General features: G+C 34.2%; 2 protein-coding genes across 4 annotated transcripts in view; one reads left to right on the top strand and one right to left on the bottom strand.

Moving 5' to 3' along the window:
- The window catches only part of LOC138707523 (SET and MYND domain-containing protein 4-like), a 119316-nt gene extending 110717 nt beyond the window's left edge, over nucleotides 1–8599 (top strand). For 2 of the 3 annotated variants that reach the window (XM_069837047.1, XM_069837048.1), the window contains one exon: nucleotides 1210–8599. In XM_069837047.1, the coding sequence (XP_069693148.1) occupies nucleotides 1210–2334 (1125 nt within the window). In that variant the 3' untranslated portion in view covers nucleotides 2335–8599. The remainder of the gene's footprint in view (nucleotides 1–1209) is intronic. The other variant, XR_011334254.1, reaches the window with a different exon arrangement.
- The window catches only part of LOC138707524 (uncharacterized), a 737224-nt gene that overhangs the window by 710679 nt on the left and 5100 nt on the right, over nucleotides 1–21445 (bottom strand). The gene's annotated exons all lie outside the window — the stretch shown is intronic.

The raw sequence follows: 21445 nt of genomic DNA, 5'->3' as shown, positions 1-21445 counted from the left end.
TATTCAGTGCAGTCAAGAATTCACTCAAACATGCTACAATGAGACTGTTGCTGTTCCAAATAATTGCCCCTGGAATACCCTTACCCCCGCAGCCAGTCTTGACCCGTTGGGAAACGTGGTTGGATGCTTTTAATTATTATGCAGAACATTACGACAAAATAATGGAGGTAATTGTTGAATTGGATAGCACAGACAGTTCCGCTGTTGCAGCTGTAAAATTATTGCCTTCTGAACAGCTATTAGAAGATATTCTGTTCATTGATTCTAATTTTAAAATCGTGTCCAAAAGCATCATCCTGTTAGAATCGTCTAAACTACAACTCTCAGAAGCCCTTAATGTAGTGGATAAAGTATCACAAACCGTTATCCAAAATAACAATTCATTAATTTTAGAAAAAGTGAAATGTAAGTTGAGAAATATTATTGCTAAAAATTTTGCCTTCGTATTATAAATGATCTACCATCAGGTCACGACAAGACATCTGAAGTTGGTGTACTAAAAGTAGTGACTTTCCGTTCTTCAAATATGCACGTATTACATCGTGTGATGTTGAACGTACATTTTCCCAAAATAAAAACTCTTTAAGTGACCAACAGAGGAGGTTACTTTGTAGTCGCTCAAAATGTACGTAACTCTTCACTGCAATGCACATATTCAAGGATGATGTGAGTATCTTACATTAAATTTTAAGAGTTAATATATCTCACTATAAAATAATTGTGTATTTACATGTTTAGATATTTCCTACTTCAATGATCATTCATTTTATTTCTTGAATGCAGGATACATGTTTTATTGGAACCGCAGTGTACTGCTCAGTGTTTACATTAGAGGCATACTCTATCCTTTGCACGTCCCCTTCTCATACAGTCTATACCGCGTACGTAGTAAACCTTGCGATTCTAGTGGCTATTCCACGAAGTCTAATTATAACATTGTGATAGGTGTTAAAGTATTTCATATAATTGTATAAAGAAAAAAGAACGGTATTGTAATTGTTAACTAAAAAATATCCCGTAAGAACCCATTATATTTTAGGTGTCAGAAACACCCTGCACGACTTTTAATGTTACAAAGTTATGCGGGACTACTTAAGGGTTAAAATTTTGAAGATTTATATGGATGGTTCTGTAGTTCCAGAAGTTTGGACAACAATGTATTAAATATAAAGGTTTCATTCATCTTCAGATAATTTTCTCTTGTTGCAGGTTTCCTACTGCGGAGAAGAGTGTAGAGATAAGGGATGGAATTACCATCAATTTGAATGCCACATACTGAACCACATATTGGATTCTAAAGAACTAAGTAAGATGGCCTTACTGGTATATCGTATAGCCGTAACAATGTACAGAATGGATAACAAAGGGAAGGTAAGCATTGTAACTGTCACAGAAACTGAACAATCTGGGTCATCGGAAATAAAAATGGCTCCCAGAAATAAATACGATGAACTCTCGAGCAAAGAAGAAGCCACAAATTCAGTCGCTCTTCCGTTCCTATCCAGCGATTACTCAACTGTGTACGGACAGGTGACAAATTCTCAATCGAGGACCCCTGCGGATTTACTGAAACGCACCTTGAGTGCATTTTTCCTCATGCGCTGTCTTCACCATGTAGCACCGGAAATGGTGGACGAAGTGAAAACAACTGCGATGATTCTTCGACATCTTCAGAGTTGTTCCTGCAACGCTTACCAGATCACAGAACAACTTGTGCCCGAAGGCGAGGTTAGGAATGCAACCGAGAACGAGTTAGGAGGAGGTGTTTACCCAACAATCAGTCTATGTAATCATGCCTGCAACCCAAACGTAGTGCGTCATTCAAATGGAAGTATGTGCATCGTCAGAGCGGTGAGAACTATAAGGAAGGGGGAGGAAATATTAGACAACTACGGCCCTCATTTTTTGTCGGAAAATTTGGAAGAACGACAGAAATATTTAGAGACTCAATACTTTTTCCGGTGTAACTGCGAAGCATGTTGTAGCAACTGGCCAACTGTGAACCAATTACAAGACGTTACTCAATATAGATGCTACAATTGCTTAGGACACATTGGGTCAATTTCAAGCAATATGAAGAGTTGTCCCAACTGCAAGAAGAAAGTCGATTTTGGAAAGATGTTGAAGAAACTTCAAACTTTGGCTAAGCAATACAACAGAGCTTTGGAAGATCTTTTGAAGGGACGTTTGCATGAATGTTTAAGCACTTGTATAGAATATGGTGACGTCCTGGACTCTGTGGTGGTTCATCCAAATAAATCTTTTGTGAGTTGCCAACAGGCTATCACCCTTTGTTGGAGCTTGTTGGGAAATACTAACGACATACCAAAATAAACAGAAAAGATTCCAACTTCTTTCATTACTAAAGGAATTCTATAATTTTATAGTACATATTGTTTATCTCAATAATCCTCCTACAATCATAGTAGCATTTTTCAAGGATGATATCTCAACTTCAGAGTGACTAGTCAACTTCATGCCTATATGTCTACCACGTTCTAATTAAATATCAAAATAATTAATATTTATTAAAAAATCATTTGCGTATACATATGTGCCAATTATTTATACATTTCATGAAAGAAAAATGATTCGTTTAACGCTACATCCAGTTCCTATTGTTATGTATTTGTATACAGCAGTGGTCGGTATTTCGTAACTCGCGATTAACCCTTAATACACAAGCAGTTGGAGGGATAAGATATGATCTCCTTCCCCTTATCTATCACTTGTTCATTGAAGCAGTTCGGGTATCCTCCCCCCTCCAACCTTCCCCTTCGTTGTGTATTGCGGGCTGCATTTCATATAACGTAATCTTCGCCGACCATTGGTGTACAGTAATCATTGTCGTGAAATTGAAAAAATATATTATTTATTAACACATGTATTTTTATGCAATACTCTTTGACATCACTTATTGAAAGATGGAGATGCAAATGCATTATTCTTAATTCGCATTTAATTCGATTAATGTTTAGTAAATGATACAACTCACAAAAGATTTATATAAGCATTTTAGTTACAACAAGAGTTTTCTCAACGTCTAGGACAGGGGTCGTCAGCACAGAGCATGCTGGGGCTATTCTCTCTTAACCGCAGAAAACGCAGTGCATTAGGGTACACTCCGTAGCTGCTAGCGGGTAGGCTATGCTCTCTATCTCTCCCTGTTGCACGACAGTGCACACGGGACAGCACCGCGTACCCTTTGCACATTTCAGCGAGTGCTGACAACCACTGGTCTAGGACATCAACCACGTGATACATTCACATTGTAGTCTGTCGTGACTGAAATACAACTGGAAGAACGGATTCTATTAATTTGTATACGATATTGATAAATATATGGATGAATAAGTGGGTGGACGTGTGAGTGGGTTTGTAGTTACGTACATGGATTGGAATGGACTGAGTATGAATCGATGGAAATATTTTGGATGCAATGAAAGCATGGATGGTGAATAGGTGGATGAAAAGTGGGTACAAGGATGGATGGGCGGATAAACACCAGATGAATTAGAGGCAGTGTCGATGTATGAATGGGTGGGTGCATGAGTAAATAGGTGGATGAGTTGGAGGAGCAGTGGGCGTATAAAAGGATAGAAGCATTTCTGGAGAGGTGGGCAGGTAAGTGGATGAACTGTTGGAAAGATTAATCGATAGATGGAAGGTGCATGAATGCATGAGTACGTGGGTGAATCTGTGGCTAGAGGATGATTGGTTGGAAGCATGGAGAGTTGGATAAGTCAATGATTAGGTGGGCGGATGGATGGATGTTTGAATGGGTCCACAGTCGATAAATGGGTAGCTGCATGCGTGGATATGATGGTGAGTGAGCGATTGAATATATTGCTGGATGCTTGGGTTGAAGGACGGATGATTTTTAAATGGGTGGGTGTGTGAGTAATAGGATATACCATAGGATGGAAGACGTAGAGAGTGAGTTAGTGAGTGAGTTGGTGGATTCTTGGTTTGGAACACGGATGATTTTCAAATGGGCGAGTGAGGAATTGGATATATGGCAGAATGGAAGACGGAGTGAGTGAGTGAGTGAGTGAGTGAGTGAGTGAGTGAGTGAGTGAGTGAGTGAGTGAGTGAGTGAGTGAGTGGATGAATACACAAATGAAGAGTCCACTGCAAGAATGATGGATGTCACTTTCTTGTCGAAAATGAACCAAGACTGTCAATGCATAGCTTAAGACATGTAGAATGTACATAGAGAGTTATACTGTATGGCATTAACACTGATAGTCACTGTCCAGTAATGATAGGAAAATCACAGTTAAGTTTGAGCGCTAAGAATTTCAAAATTTCAATTGCTTCTCCTGAAAAATGTATTCCAAATGACATCCATCATTCTTGCAGTGGACTCTTCAAATGGGTAGATGGGTTGGTGTCGTGCGACAAGTTGGATGAATGGATTATTCAATGGATGGCTGGATGGATGGATGGATGGATGGATGGATGGATGGACTGATGAGTATCAGATTGGATTTGTGAATGAGTGGGTGGGTGAATGCTCGGATGGATGTGTGTATTTATGAATGGTTAGTTGGATGGAGGAATGCGCAGATGAATAGGCCTAAATGGGTTGGTGTAGTGCGACTGGTTGGATGAATAGATGATTAAATGGATGGATGGACTGATGAGTATCAGAGTGGATTTGTGAATGAGTGGGTGGTTGGATGCTCGGATGGATGTGTGTATTTATGAACGGTTAGTTGGATGGAGGAATGCGCAGATGAATAAATGGGTTGGTGTAGTGCGACTGGTTGGATGAATGGATGATGGATGGATGGATGGATGGACTGATGAGTATCAGAGTGGATTTGTGAATGAGTGAGTGGGTAGATGCTCGGATGGATGTGTGTATTTATGAATGGTTAGTTGGATGGAGGAATGCGCAGTTGAATAAATGGGTTGGTGTAGTGCGACTGGTTGGATGAATGGATGATTAAGTGGATGGATGGATGGATGGATGGACTGATGAGTATCAGAGTGGATTTGTGAATGAGTGAATGGGTGGATGCTCGGATGGATGTGTGTATTTATGAATGGTTAGTTGGATGGAGGAATGCGCAGAAGAATAAATGGGTTGGTGTAGTGCGACTGGTTGGATGAATGTATGATTAAGTGGATGGATGGATGGACTGATGAGTATCAGAGTGGATTTGTGAGTGAGTGAGTAGGTGGGTGGATGCTCGGATGGATGTGTGTATTTATGAATGGTTAGTTGGATGGAGGAATGCGCAGATGAATAAATGGGTTGGTGTAGTGCGACTGGTTGGATGAATGGATGATGGATGGATGGATGGATGGATGGATGGATGGATGGATGGATGGATGGATGGACTGATGAGTATCAGAGTGGATTTGTAAATGAGTGGGTGGATGCTCGGATGGATGTGTGTTTTTATGAATGGTTAGTTGGATAGAGGAATGCGCAGATGAATAAATGGGTTGGTGTAGTGCGACTGGTTGGATGAATGGATGATTAAGTGGATGGATGGATGGATGGATGGACTGATGAGTATCAGAGTGGATTTGTGAATGAGTGAGTGGGTGGATGCTCGGATGGATGTGTGTATTTAAGAATGGTTAGTTGGATGGAGGAATGCGCAGATGAATAAATGGGTTGGTGTAGTGCGACTGGTTGGATGAATGGATTATTAAGTGGATGGATGGATGGATGGACTGATGAGTATCAGAGTGGATTTGTGAATGAGTGAGTGGGTGGATGCTCGGATGGATGTGTGTATTTATGAATGGTTAGTTGGATGGAGAAATGCGCAGATGAATAAATGGGTTGGTGTAGTGCGACTGGTTGGATGAATGGATGATGGATGGATGGATGGACTGATGAGTATCAGAGTGGATTTGTGAATGAGTGAGTGGGTGGATGCTCGGATGGATGTGTGTATTTATGAATGGTTAGTTGGATGGAGGAATGCACAGATGAATAAATGGGTTGGTGTAGTGCGACTGGTTGGATGAATGGATGATGGATGGATGGATGGATGGATGGATGGACTGATGATTATCAGAGTGGATTTGTGAGTGAGTGAGTGAGTGAGTGAGTGAGTGAGTGAGTGAGTGAGTGGGTGGATGCTCGGATGGATGTGTGTATTTATGAATGGTTAGTTGGATGGAGGAATGCGCAGATGAATAAATGGGTTGGTGTAGTGCGACTGGTTGGATGAATGGATGATGGCTGGATGGATGGACTGATGAGTATCAGAGTGGATTTGTGAATGAGTGAGTGGGTGGATGCTCGGATGGATGTGTGTATTTATGAATGGTTAGTTGGATGTAGGAATGCGCAGATGAATAAATGGGTTGGTGTAGTTCGACTGGTTGGATGAATGGATGATTAAGTGGATGGATGGATGGATGGATGGATATGGATGGATTGACTGATAAGTATCAGAGTGGATTTGTGAATGAGTGGGTGGGTGGATTCTCGGAAGGATGTTTGTATTTATGAATGGGTAGTTGGATGGAGGAATGCGCAGATGAATAAATGGGTTGGTGTAGTGCGACTGGTTGGATGAATGGATGATTAAGCGGATGGATGGATGGATGGATGGATGGTTGGAGGGATAGATGGATGGATGGACTGATGAGTATCCGAGTGGATTTGTGAAAGAGTGGGTGGGTGGATGCTCGGATGGATGTGTGTATTTATGAATGGTTAGTTGGATGGTGGAATGCGCAGATGAATAAATGGGTTGGTGTAGTGCGACTGGTTGGATGAATGGATGATTAAGCGGATGGATGGATGGATGGATGGATGGATGGATGGATGGTTGGAGGGATAGATGGATGGATGGACTGATGAGTATCCGAGTGGATTTGTGAATGAGTGGGTGGGTGGATGCTCGGATGGATGTGTGTATTTATGAATGGTTAGTTGGATGGTGGAATGCGCAGATGAATAAATGGGTTGGTGTAGTGCGACTAGTTGGATGAATGGATGATTAAGTGGATGGATGGATGGACTGATGAGTATCAGAGTGGATTTGTGAATGAGTGAGTGGGTGGATGCTCGGATGGATGTGTGTATTTATGAATGGTTAGTTGGATGGAGGAATGCGCAGATGAATAAATGGGTTGGTGTAGTGCGACTGGTTGGATGAATGGATGATTAAGTGGATGGATGGATGGATGGATGGATGGATGGATGTGTGGATTGATGAATGGATGGATGGATTAATAAATGACCGAATGGATGAATGCACAGATGAGTAGACGGGTTGGTGTCATTCGACTAGTAGCATGAATGGATGATTGAGTTGGTGGATGGATGGATGGATGGATGGATGGATGGATGGATAGATGGATGGATGGATGGATGGATGGATGGATGGATGGATGGATGGATTGGATTGGATTGGATTGATTGATGGATGGATGGATGGATGGATACAAGGGTGAATGATGAATGAATAAATAATAAAGAAAGAAAGTAATTAATTTGTAAATGTATGAATGACTTTGTAGTTGGAAGGATGTATGGATGGATGGGTGGATGGATGGATGAGTGAAAGGATGGATGGATGGATTGATGAATAGCTGGATGGATATGTGAATGAGTGCGTGGGTCGATTCTCAGAATGATGTGTAAATTGATGAATGTATGGATGGATGAATGAGTGAATGCACAGATGAGTACATGGTTCGGTGTCGTGCAACTGGTTGATGAATGAATGAATGAATGAATGAATGAATGAATGAATGAATGAATGAATGAATGAATGAATGAATGAATGAATTTGTAAATGGATTAATAATATTGTGGGCGGATGGATGAATAAATAAATGAGTGGTTGGTTATTGGATAGATGGCGTGTGAGCACATTGTACTGTAGGTAAGTAGATTAATCGACAAATGGTTTGGCAAGTGGTGTGAATTGTTGGATGAGTTTGTGGATAGATAAATGGAAGAATGAGTGGTTAGTTGGATTTAAAAGTTGGTTCACCGATGAATAAAATGAAGTTGGTGGATGGACGAATGTGTAGAATGAAAGATTATAAATAGCTGTGCGGGTGAGTGGACATAAGGACAAGCGAATGCTGGGGTCGGACGGATGCAGAAAATGAATAGAGGAATGGAGTAAGGAGTAAGTGCTAGATAATTGGACAGAGTATATGGAACGGATGGGTTGTTGGGTAGACAGGTAGGTACCTGCTCACTTGTACAACTGTGTAGGTAATTGTGAAAGTGAGTAAACACAGTAGAACCCCGATTATCCGTCACCCTCTTAACCGATTGTTGGATTATCCGTCTGCCATTCTCTCCTTTTTTTGTTGCACAAAAATATCGAGTATTGAACATTACATTAGTACTATTTTTTATAGAGAGAGTGATATTACAAGTCTTTGTCCTTACACATTATGATCTACTGTTCCAGTGACCTGTTTAATTTCTCTGCAAAACGTCTTCCAGAAGTGCCAAAAAAATACATATTGTGCTAAGTATCAAAGAGAAGTGGATATATTTGAGTGGTTTTGTAAAAGAGGAACTGTGGTTCATCTGACATGGGAATACGAGTTTGGAGTTACAACTGTGCGAGATTTAATAAAAAAACAAGGATAAAGTGTATAAATGACTTAAATCTATAACATGAGACCCATACTTTTCCTATCTTTCCAAAGAAATCCATCATAGGAAGTATCCTTGACCCTTAGAAACCCGTCATTGACATTCATTCTTACATTCATTCATTCATTCATTCATTCATAGTGTTCTGTCACTGCAAACCCAGCATTCTCCAGTCTTTCCTAATTTCTGTCTTCCTTTTAGTCTCCGCATAAGATCCATATATCTTAATGCCGTCTATTATTTGATATCTTTTCAACCCCGAACTCTTCTCCCGTTCACCATTCATTCCAGCGAATCCTTCAGTAAGCAGTTTCTTCTCAGTCAGTAACCCAACCTTTTCCTTTTTCTCCTGATCAGTTTCAGCATTATTCTTTCTGAACCCACTCTTTCCAACAGAGCTACGTATTATACTTAAAACTTCTGATTCACTACCTAATGTGTTAAAACACATGGCCACGGAGAAAATTACGAAACTGCATTATGTAGCACTTAATTTATGAAAGTCTTCTATGGTACGGATTAGCCGATTTTTTCGATTAACCGTTCAGCCCAACCTCTTCATTACCACGGATAATAGTGGTTTTACTGTATATAATAATAAATAACTGTTTACATGTTATTAGGCCTAGTAGTCACATTCGTGGTAAAAATTAATCATAATGTGTTTTATATTTTATGTGACGCTAATAAATATTATGGTGAGAAAATAGTAACACATCAATTGTATAATTGTCAAAATCTAAAAAATCTATGTATTCCGTCAAATTACTTTATCCTAATGAGCAGAAGTGTTCATTCCGTAAAGGAAATACGACCATGCCGAAATGTAGTAATTATACACCTGGTAGCAGTCCTTTAATGCATGTCATTAAAGTACACCTACTCATTAAAGTACAGGTGTTCAGCCAATGACAAGTCAGCTTTGTACCGTTATAAAACCTCAGCCAATGACAAGTCAGTTTGTACCGTTATAAAACCGCAAGTATCGATTATTCTCGGATATGTAATCGAAAGAGAATTAGCGAAAAGTCACGGAGGCTGGAAATCCAATACTGTCGCAGAAGGTTATGTTCTGTTACTATAATAATTAGCGTTAATTGTAAATAATATTCAAATAAATTCAATTTGTCATCTCGTTTTTCAATGTCTAATTTAATTTCAATGTTATATCAAACTTAATATTTAGTTACTCTGTTACTTTTTAACTTCGCTTTAGAATATGCTATTAGGAAAGTTCAGGATAACAGGCAGGGTTTGGAATTGAACGGGTTACATCAGCTTCTTGTCTATGCGGATGACGTGAATATGTTAGGAGAAAATCCACAAACGATTAGGGAAAACACGGAAATTTTACTTGAAGCAAGTAAAGCGATCGGTTTGGAAGTAAATCCCGAAAAGACAAAGTATATGATTATGTCTCGTGACCAGAATGTTGTACGAAATGGAAATATAAAAATTGGAGATTCATCCTTCGAAGAGGTGGAAAAATTCTGATATCTTGGAGCAACAGTAACAAATATAAATAACACTCGGGAGGAAATTAAACGCAAAATAAATATGGGAAATGCGTGTTATTATTCGGTTGAGAAGCTCTTATCATCCTATATGCTCTCAAAAAAGCTGAGAGTTAGAATCTATAAAACAAATATATTGCCTTTTCTTAGATATGGTTGTGAAACTTAGACTCTCACTCTGAGAGAGGAACATAGGTTAAGGGTGTTTGAGAATAAGGTGCTTAGGAAAATATTTGGGGCTAAGCGGGATGAAGTTACAGGAGAATGGAGAAAGTTACACAACGCAGAACTGCAAGCATTGTATTCTTCACCTGACATAATTAGGAACATTAAATCCAGACGTTTGAGATGGGCAGCGCATGTAGCACGTATGGGCGAATCCAGAAATGCATATAGAGTGTTAGTTGGGAGACCGGAGGGAAAAAACCTTTAGGGAGGCCGAGACGTAGATGGGAGGATAATATTAAAATGGATTTGAGGGAGGTGGGATATGATGATAGAGACTGGATTAATCTTGCACAGGATAGGGACCGATGGCGGGATTATGTGAGGGCGGCAATGACCTTCGGGTTCCTTAAAAGCCATTTGTAAGTAAGTAGGTTCTTATAGGCTATCAAGGTCAATGTGGACATCTGTTCCTCGGAAAAAATCAATACTCTCGCGTCTGCGCACATCTCACAATTTACGAGGTATTGCTCAAGGTCAGTTAGATACAAATAAAATGAATAATTTCAAGTTAGAAATATGGTCGAGCATAAAAGGCGTATGAAACTCGCCTATAATTTTCATACGAGCTTCTTAATTACTATCATTATAGGCTCGTTGCAAAATGTACTATTATAAAACATTAGCAATATTTTGTGCAATAAGGGAAGAATTGGCAGTATTCATGAAATTTGCTATTTTGAATCAAGTAAAGTGGCGAGCGTTTGATGTAGTACAATTAGCTCGCGAAGGGAGGATGGTGCGAAGAGCAGGCGTCGTAGTTCCACCGGGGTTGTAATTACGGACATGAAAGAAACCAATTACAATCCTTGCACTTTGTACCCGCTCGCGCTCAAACTATTTCTTTAATTGCATACGTCGCACGAGCATTGTAGGAGATCCAAACGCAATTCAGGTGGGTGTCGGGATAGCTTGAACAGTAGCACAATCTCAGGAAAATGATACAGAGTTTCAGAATATAGGCTCGCATCTGAGAGGGAAAAATCTCGCACCTTGCTACTCGTCCCTGTATATTGGAGTTGAGGTATTTAGGGCCGATTGTATAAACAATTTAATCTTAGATCAGAGGTTAAATTGATCCTTGTTTCAGCTGAATTTGGAATTTTGTGTTGTATAAAGTCTAATCTGAGGTTAATTTGTCTCAAACTGAAGTCAACTTTGACTAAAAGTTAGATGATCCAAGTTCAGTTATTTCTTTTCTGTTTGAAATATACGAGTCACAGATTGTGCAAATAAAATATCCATTATTATTATTATTATTATTATTATTATTATTATTATTATTATTATTATTATTATTAATAGATATGTTAGGTACATTTATATATATTTCTTTCAATTTCTTGCCTTAATACACAAACATTCTTATATTTTATAAGGCTCTATCGTGTTCAGCAGTATCAAATAACATAACCTATAATTGTGTTATGTTTATAACAACCATTAATTATTAATGGATATGATAGGTGCATTCATAAATGTTCAATTAACTGCATTACTAAACGAAAATTGTCGTTTTATAAAGCTTTATTATGTTTAGCAGTATCAAACACCATAACATGATAACAACTTGGAGAAAAGTCAAACTTCTTCTTCTTCTTGTCCGCCATTTTTTACATTGCTAAAAAAAAACCAGTGTCTCCAACAAAGTGTAATACGGAAAGTCGCCAAAAAGTAGTTGTAAAGTCGCTAGATTTATCATTATCAACAAAGAAAGATTAAATTTTGTCACTATGGGGTGCTAAAAAGGTCACTCAATCCCTATTTAAGCAATATAAAAGTTAAAAGAAATTGTTGTTGAAAATGAGTTAAAGTCGCTAGATTGGCAACACTGAGCAAACCTGTATAACATGGTCCGCGCATCACGTATTTCACCTGTTTATGCAATGTTGCCAAATCCTTTTCACGTGAACTTAGATTGTATTTGAACCAAGGTAATTTGATCGCAGAAAAGTTTTATACAATAGAAAAAGTGTTTGAACTTGGTTCACTTTCCGATCTTCGATCAAAGTTGATCTTTAGTCAGGGAGTTTTATACAATCGGGACTTAGTCTGTGATGATTTTGGGTTTCTCAGCCATGTATTGAAATTAACTAATTCCTCCGAGATTTCGGAACTAGTTTACAAGTAGTGCCTACTATCACCAGAGTCGTAATGTGGAAGAAGTCTCAATATACTCCTGCACTGCTACGACTGTTATCCTTAAGTAGATCAATAAATGACGAATGGAAAAATTAGGTAAATTTTCTGTTCATATATTACAGAGGTGGCCACCCTACCCCATTATCTCCTGGATTAGTTGCCTCATACGTGATGCCTTATTGGTGTAACTAATGAGATACAATTCTGTCTTCAGATAGTTGAAAAAACAACATAATCTATCATACAATCTGTCTCAAAGATATACAGAAAAATTAACTGTGGTAGTAGCCGTATAGGACAAAACCAACTGTGGTAACTTTCGAGGAATATCACTTTTGTTGACGTCATACAAAATTTTGTCCAATATTATTTTGAGAAGATTAACTCCGTACGTAGATGAAATTATTGGGGATCATCAGTGCGGTTTTCGGCGTAATAGATCGACTATTGATCAGATTTTTTGTATTCGACAGATAATGGAGAAAAAACGGGACTATAAAGGTACAGTACATCAGTTATTCATAGATTTCAAAAAGGCATATGACTCGGTTAAGAGGGAAGTATTATATGATATTCTTATTGAATTTGGTATTCCCAAGAAACTAGTTCGATTAATTAAAATGTGTCTCAGTGAACATACAGCAGAGTCCGTATAGGTCAGTTTCTATCTGATGCTTTTCCAATTCATTGCGGGCTAAAGCAGAGAGATGCACTATCACCTTTACTTTTTAACTTCGCTTTAGAATATGCCATTAGGAAAGTTCAGGATAATAGGCAGGATTTGGAATTGAACGGGTTACATCAGCTTCTTGTCTATGCAGATGACGTGAATATGTTAGGAGAAAATACACAAACGATTAGGGAAAACACGGAAATTTTACTTGAAGCAAGTAAAGCGATCGGTTTGGAAGTAAATCCCGAAAAGACGAAGTATATGATTATGTCTCGTGACCAGAATATTGTACGAAATGGAAACATAAAAATTGGAGAATTATCCTTCGAAGAGGTGGAAAAATTCAAATATCTTGGAACAACAGTAACAAATATAAATGACACTCGGGAGGAAATTAAACGCAGAATAAATATGGGAAATGCGTGTTATTATTCGGTTGAGAAGCTCTTATCATCCAGTCTGCTGTCCAAAAATCTGAAAGTTAGAATTTATAAAACAATTATATTGCCTTTTCTTAGATATGGTTGTGAAACTTGGACTCTCACTCTGAGAGAGGAACAGCGATTAAGGGTGTTTGAGAATAAGGTGCTCAGGAAAATATTTGGGGCTAAGCGGGATGAAGTTACAGGAGAATGGAGAAAGTTACACAACACAGAACTACACGCATTGTATTCTTCACCTAACATAATTAGGAACTTAAAATCCAGACGTTTGAGATGGGCAGGGCATGTAGCACGTATGGGCGAATCCAGAAATGCATGTAGAGTGTTAGTTGGGAGACCGGAGGGAAAAAGACCTTTAGGGAGGCCGAGACGTAGATGGGAGGATAATATTAAAATGGATTTGAGGGAGGTGGGGTGTGATGATAGAGACTGGATTAATCTTGCACAGGATAGGAACCGATGGCGGGCTTATGTGAGGGCGGCAATGAACCTTCAGGTTCCTTAAAAGCCATTTGTAAGTAGGCTAAGTAAGTAGCCGTATAGTAAAGAAATATACTAGTGAAAACCACACAGTTCTATTTAATTATTTTTCAAGTTACCACTCTATGAATATATTAAAGTCAAGTGTTAATAATGAAAGTTAGACAATATCTGAAAGACCTAAAAAGGAAAAGGATATGTGTTATTTGTAGGAAAGTTCTACCCGATATTCTGGTTCTTTATGCTCAAATAATTTCCACATATTTAACAGGAAATATTATGCAAACTGAAACTCGAGTGATTAGGCAGTGTAGAGAGAGCTCATCTTTGATTACGCGTCAAGTCAGAAGTTGAAGTATAATTATGTATGATATACATCAACACACTGCCTAATCACAATTCACATTTATTTGATATCTTAAAAAAATATTTGAGTAAGAAACGGTGCTTTTCTGGTTTTTGAATTGAAGAATATTCGAGGAAATACTGTCGGTTTATTTTTTAGATATCCTCTGTATCCCCGGAGATATGCTTTACGGTGAGAAATGTTTACAAATGTTAAATGTGATTATTTTAGAATTATGCTGTAAATTCACGATCAATTACGCAAAATATTGTTAGTCTTCGCAATTTTTTATGGGTGCCTGGAAGATGACTTAATATCCTACAATATTATAATTTATTGTACAGTATCATCTGTTTTGGAAGATGTTAAATAAAATCGCTATAAAATTCACTGAAAGAAAACGACACGCCTAAAATCTGCTGAGAATGGATTGGCCCGAATTGTACCAACTCTTGAAATGTGATAAAATAACTTGGAACTAAATAGGAAGGATTTGTCTGTAGGCCTATAATTTCTATTCAGAACATTCACTTGTTTTTCTTTGAAGTTACTAATTAAGTTTTCCATGGTTTATTCATATGTTGGGGATAGTGGCGTTCCTTTTGTTAATATTACAGTACATTGTACTATAATGTTCTGTTTGTCGGCAATTTTGTGAAATGAGACATAGTATGAAATAAAACGACTTTCATCATAGAAAATATTAGTAAAATTTGCTCAAATCCTGCCAACTGAAAGTCTCTGCTTTGTAGGTCTATATCCGCTCGACTTTCCTCTGGGAAAAGCTTTTAGTATAGTAAATTTCCTTAGTTCCACAATGTATCTGACAGCTAACGTTCATTTTTAATATACAATGCCTTGAACAAAGTCTTGACGAATTGAATACCTTTGACTTCTCAGCAAAATACACCAGAAGGATCGATTCTGATAGCTTTACAATTGATGTTTCCGTAACGCATTTCATGAAACATTCTCCGTCGCATAAAGCCTTTGACTTCTGAGGAAATAGACTTGATGTTACAGTGTTTTCTACCTCACGAATTTCATCTTGTAAACCACTGGAAATACGAGTAGATCCACTAATCTTGCAGTGAATTAAAAGCTTATTTTATAACTGGTTGCCTACGAAATCCGACTGTTAGAAAAACAAGAAGCAGAATTTTTTGAAAAACTTTTACAGGCCCCAGGGTCCAAAAAGTTGTCGTTTGTTTACTTAAACTTATATCTGATACTTATTTTATCTTCAGCTTGTTTGGCTTTAATAACAACTCCAGAAAGAATTTCGGTTTCAACAGATCCCGACATAATTTCAGACATAACGGAACATTGTTTATTAAATTCAAAGACTGGCAATTTAACAAAGAAATAAATATTTTTATTTTAAGTTAACAAAAAGAAATCAAGTTCTCTTGAAATCTATCCTATTTCGATTTTGCAATATTTTTGTATTTCATTCGTTCCTTTTACAGACAAATGAAGAAATAAGTTAAAGAATACAGATATTACAAAATGCGTAAGTTGTTTTCCATTGCAAATATGTAGGACGCGTATTCAACAAGACATCACGAATTTCGAGCAGTGATGGTTTTGAAAGTAAATATGAGTCCTATAGTACCGAAACGTCGCTTATCTTTGTTTTTTCACAAATAAAAAAAAAAAATTCCCATTTCTTTTGTTAAAATGAGAATTTTTCCACCTTTAAAAATAAATATTTTATAGCATAAAGGTCAGGAATAGAACCTCATTAGATTATTTTGTTCAGAAAGGTTTTCGTTTAAATGTAAAATTGGAGAAAGCAAGTTTGGGTACTACACCTAAGAGAAGCCAAGTGGAAACGATATAGATAAGGCATATTTCAGAAAAAAAAATCTTCAGTGTATATTAAATTTTGTATTACAACACTTCAAATCAAAAGTTGTACATTGTTAAAGAACTAGTCTGAGGTGAATGATAAGTAAAAAATTGAAAGGTTACTAAAGAAACTCAAAATACTCTGACAATTATGAAGGCAATGTAAATTTAATTTTGTATTAAAAGACTTCAAATAAAAAGTTATACATTGTTATAAAAGTAGTTTGAGGTCAATGTTTAGTAAAAAATGAAACCTTGCTAAAAAAAACTTAAAATACTCTGATTTATTATAAAGTCAGTGTAAATTAAATTTTGCATTGAAAGACTTCAAATCAAAAGTTATACATTGTTAAAGAAGTAGTTTAAGGTCAATGTTTAGTAAAAAACTGAAAACTTACTAAAAATAAACTCAAAATACTCCCGTAATTATAAAGTCAATGTAAATTAAATTTGGTATTGAAAGACTTCAAACCAAAAGTTATACATTGTTGAAGAAGTAGTTTAAGGTCAATGTTTAGAAAAAAAAACTGAAAGCTTACTAAAAATAAACTCAAAATACTCTCGTAATTATAAACTCAATGTAAATTAAATTGTGTATTGAAAGACTTCAAATCAAAAGTTATACATTGTTGAAGAAGTAGTTTAAGGTCAATGTTCAGTAAAAAACTGAAAGCTTACTAAAAATAAACTCAAAATACTCTCATAATTATAAAGTCAATGTAAATTAAATTTTATATTGAAAGACTTCAAACCAAAAGTTGTACATTGTTGAAGAAGCAGTTTAAGGTCAATGTTTAGTAAAAAACTGAAAGCTTACTAAAAATAAACTCAAAATACCCTCATAATTATAAACTCAATGTAAATTAAATTTGGTATTGAAAGACTTCTAATCGAAAGTTATACATTGTTAAAGAAGTAGTTTAAGGTCAATGTTTAGTAAAAAACTGAAAGCTTACTAAAAGTAAACTCAAAATACTCTCATAATTATAAAGTCAATGTAAATTAAATTTGGTATTGAAAGACTTCAAACCAAAAGTTGTACATTGTTGAAGAAGCAGTTTAAGGTCAATGTTTAGTAAAAAAATGAAAGCTTACTAAAAATAAACACAAAATACCCTCATAATTATAAACTCAATGTAAATTAAATTTTTTGTATTGAAAGACTTCAAACCAAAAGATATACGTTGTTAAAGAAGTAGTTTAAGGTCAATGTTTAGTAAAAAATTGAAAGCTTACTGAAAATAAACTCAAAATAATCTCATAATTATAAACTCAATGTAAATTAAATTTGGTATTGAAAGACTTCAAACCAAAAGTTATACATTGTTCAAGAAGTAGTTTAAGGTCAATGTTTAGTAAAAAACTGAAAGCTTAATAAAAATTAACTCAAAATACTCTCATAATTATAAACTCAATGTAAATTAAATTTGGTATTGAAAGACTTCTAATCGAAAGTTATACATTGTTAAAGAAGTAGTTTAAGGTCAATGTTTAGTAAAAAATTGAAAGCTTGCTAAAAATAAACTCAAAATACTCTCATAATTATAAAGTCAGTGTAAATTAAATGTTGTATTGAAAGACTTCAAACCAAAAGTTGTACATTGTTGAAGAAGTAGTTTAAGGTCAATCTTTAGTAAAAAAACTGAAAGGTTACTAAAAAAAACTCGAAATACTCTCATAATTATAAACTCAATGTAAATTAAATGTTGTATTGAAAGACTTCAAACCAAAAGTTTTACATTGTTAAATAAGTAGTTTAAGGTCAATGTTTAGTAAAAAACTGAAAGCTTAATAAAAATAAACTCAAAATACTCTGATAATTATAAAGTCAGTGTAAATTAAATTTTGCATTGAAAGACTTCAAATCAAAAGTTATACATTGTTAAAGAAGTAGTTTAACATCAATGTTTAGTAAAAAACTCAAAGCTTACTAAAAATAAACTCAAAATACTGTCATAATTATAAACTCAATGTAAATTAAATTTGGTATTGAAAGACTTCTAATCGAAAGTTATACATTGTTAAAGAAGTAGTTTAAGGTCAATGTTTAGTAAAAAACTGAAAGCTTAATAAAAATAAACTCAAAATACTCTGATAATTATAAAGTCAGTGTAAATTAAATTTTGCATTGAAAGACTTCAAATCAAAAGTTATACATTGTTAAAGAAGTAGTTTAACATCAATGTTTAGTAAAAAACTCAAAGCTTACTAAAAATAAACTCAAAATACTCTCATAATTATAAACTCAATGTAAATTAAATTTGGTATTGAAAGACTTCTAATCGAAAGTTATACATTGTTAAAGAAGTAGTTTAAGGTCAATGTTTAGTAAAAAACTGAAAGCTTACTAAAAGTAAACTCGAAATACTCTCATAATTATAAAGTCAATGTAAATTAAATTTGGTATTGAAAGACTTCTAATCAAAAGTTATACATTTTTTAAAGAAGTAGTTTAAGGTCAATATTTAGTAAAAAACTGAAAGCTTACTAAAAATAAACTCACAATACTCTCATAATTATAAACTCAATGTAAATTAAATTTGGTATTGAAAGACTTCAAACCAAAAGTTATACATTATTAAAGAAGTAGTTTAAGATCAATGTTTAGTAAAAAACTGAAAGCTTACTAAAAGTAAACTCAAAATACTCTCATAATTATAAAGTCAATGTAAATTAAATTTGTTATTGAAAGACTTCTAATCAAAAGTTATACATTTTTTAAAGGAGTAGTTTAAGGTCATTGTTTAGTAAAAAACTGAAAGCTTACTAAAAATAAACTCAAAATACTCTCATAATTATAAACTCAATGTAAATTAAATTTGGTATTGAAAGACTTCAAACCAAAAGTTATACATTATTAAAGAAGTAGTTTAAGATCAATGTTTAGTAAAAAACTGAAAGCTTACTAAAAGTAAACTCAAAATACTCTCATAATTATAAAGTCAATGTAAATTAAATTTGTTATTGAAAGACTTCTAATCAAAAGTTATACATTTTTTAAAGAAGTAGTTTAAGGTCAATGTTTAGTAAAAAACTGAAAGCTTACTAAAAATAAACTCAAAATACTCTCATAATTATAAACTCAATGTAAATTAAATTTGGTATTGAAAGACTTCAAACCAAAAGTTATACATTATTAAAGAAGTAGTTTAAGGTCAATGTTTAGTAAAAAACTGAAAGCTTACTAAAAGTAAACTCAAAATACTCTCATAATTATAAAGTCAATGTAAATTAAATTTGGTATTGAAAGACTTCTAATCAAAAGTTTTACATTTTTTAAAGAAGTAGTTTAAGGTCAATGTTTAGTAAAAAACTGAAAGCTTACTAAAAATAAACTCAAAATACTCTCATAATTATAAACTCAATGTAAATTAAATTTGGTATTGAAAGACGTCAAACCAAAAGTTATACATTATTAAAGAAGTAGTTTAAGATCAATGTTTAGTAAAAAACTGAAAGCTTACTAAAAGTAAACTCAAAATACTCTCATAATTATAAAGTCAATGTAAATTAAATTTGTTATTGAAAGACTTCTAATCAAAAGTTATACATTTTTTAAAGGAGTAGTTTAAGGTCAATGTTTAGTAAAAAACTGAAAGCTTACTAAAAATAAACTCAAAATACTCTCATAATTATAAACTCAATGTAAATTAAATTTGGTATTGAAAGACTTCAAACCAAAAGTTATACATTATTAAAGAAGTAGTTTAAGATCAATGTTTAGTAAAAAACTGAAACCTTACTAAAAGTAAACTCAAAATACTCTCATAATTATAAAGTCAATGTAAATTAAATTTGTTATTGAAAGACTTCTAATCAAAAGTTATACATTTTTTAAAGAAGTAGTTTAAGGTCAATGTTTAGTAAAAAACTGAAAGCTTACTAAAAATAAACTCAAAATACTCTCATAATTATAAACTCAATGTAAATTAAATTTGGTATTGAAAGACTACAAACCAAAAGTTATACATTATTAAAGAAGTAGTTTAAGATCAATGTTTAGTAAAAAACTGAAAGCTTACTAAAAGTAAACTCAAAATACTCTCATAATTATAAAGTCAATGTAAATTAAATTTGGTATTGAAAGACTTCTAATCAAAAGTTTTACATTTTTTAAAGAAGTAGTTTAAGGTCAATGTTTAGTAAAAAACTGAAAGCTTACTAAAAATAAACTCAAAATACTCTCATAATTATAAACTCAATGTAAATTAAATTTGGTATTGAAAGACTTCAAACCAAAAGTTATACATTATTAAAGAAGTAGTTTAAGATCAATGTTTAGTAAAAAACTGAAAGCTTACTAAAAATAAACTCAAAATACTCTCATAATTATAAACTCAATGTAAATTAAATTTGGTATTGAAAGACTTCAAACCAAAAGTTATACATTATTAAAGAAGTAGTTTAATGTCAATGTTTAGTAAAAAACTGAAAGCTTACTAAAAGTAAACTCAAAATACTCTCATAATTATAAAGTCAATGTAAATTAAATTTGGTATTGAAAGACTTCTAATCAAAAGTTTTACATTTTTTAAAGAAGTAGTTTAAGGTCAATGTTTAGTAAAAAACTGAAAGCTTACTAAAAATAAACTCAAAATACTCTCATAATTATAAACTCAATGTAAATTAAATTTGGTATTGAAAGACTTCAAACCAAAAGTTATACATTATTAAAGAAGTAGTTTAAGATCAATGTTTAGTAAAAAACTGAAAGCTTACTAAAAGTAAACTCAAAATACTCTCATAATTATAAAGTCAATGTAAATTAAATTTGTTATTGAAAGACTTCTAATCAAAAGTTATACATTTTTTAAAGGAGTAGTTTAAGGTCAATGTTTAGTAAAAAACTGAAAGCTTACTAAAAATAAACTCAAAATACTCTCATAATTATAAACTCAATGTAAATTAAATTTGGTATTGAAAGACTTCAAACCAAAAGTTATACATTATTAAAGAAGTAGTTTAAGATCAATGTTTAGTAAAAAACTGAAAGCTTACTAAAAGTAAACTCAAAATACTCTCATAATTATAAAGTCAATGTAAATTAAATTTGTTGTTGAAAGACTTCTAATCAAAAGTTATACATTTTTAAAGAAGTAGTTTAAGGTGAATGTTTAGTAAAAAATTGAAAGCTTACTGAAAATAAACTCAAAATACTCTCATAATTATAAA

This window comes from Periplaneta americana, chromosome 10 (assembly GCF_040183065.1).
Source record: "Periplaneta americana isolate PAMFEO1 chromosome 10, P.americana_PAMFEO1_priV1, whole genome shotgun sequence".
In the NCBI taxonomy this organism is placed as follows: domain Eukaryota; kingdom Metazoa; phylum Arthropoda; class Insecta; order Blattodea; family Blattidae; genus Periplaneta; species Periplaneta americana.
Note: the sequence above shows the minus strand (reverse complement) of the source record. Positions and strands in the feature narration are given on the sequence as shown.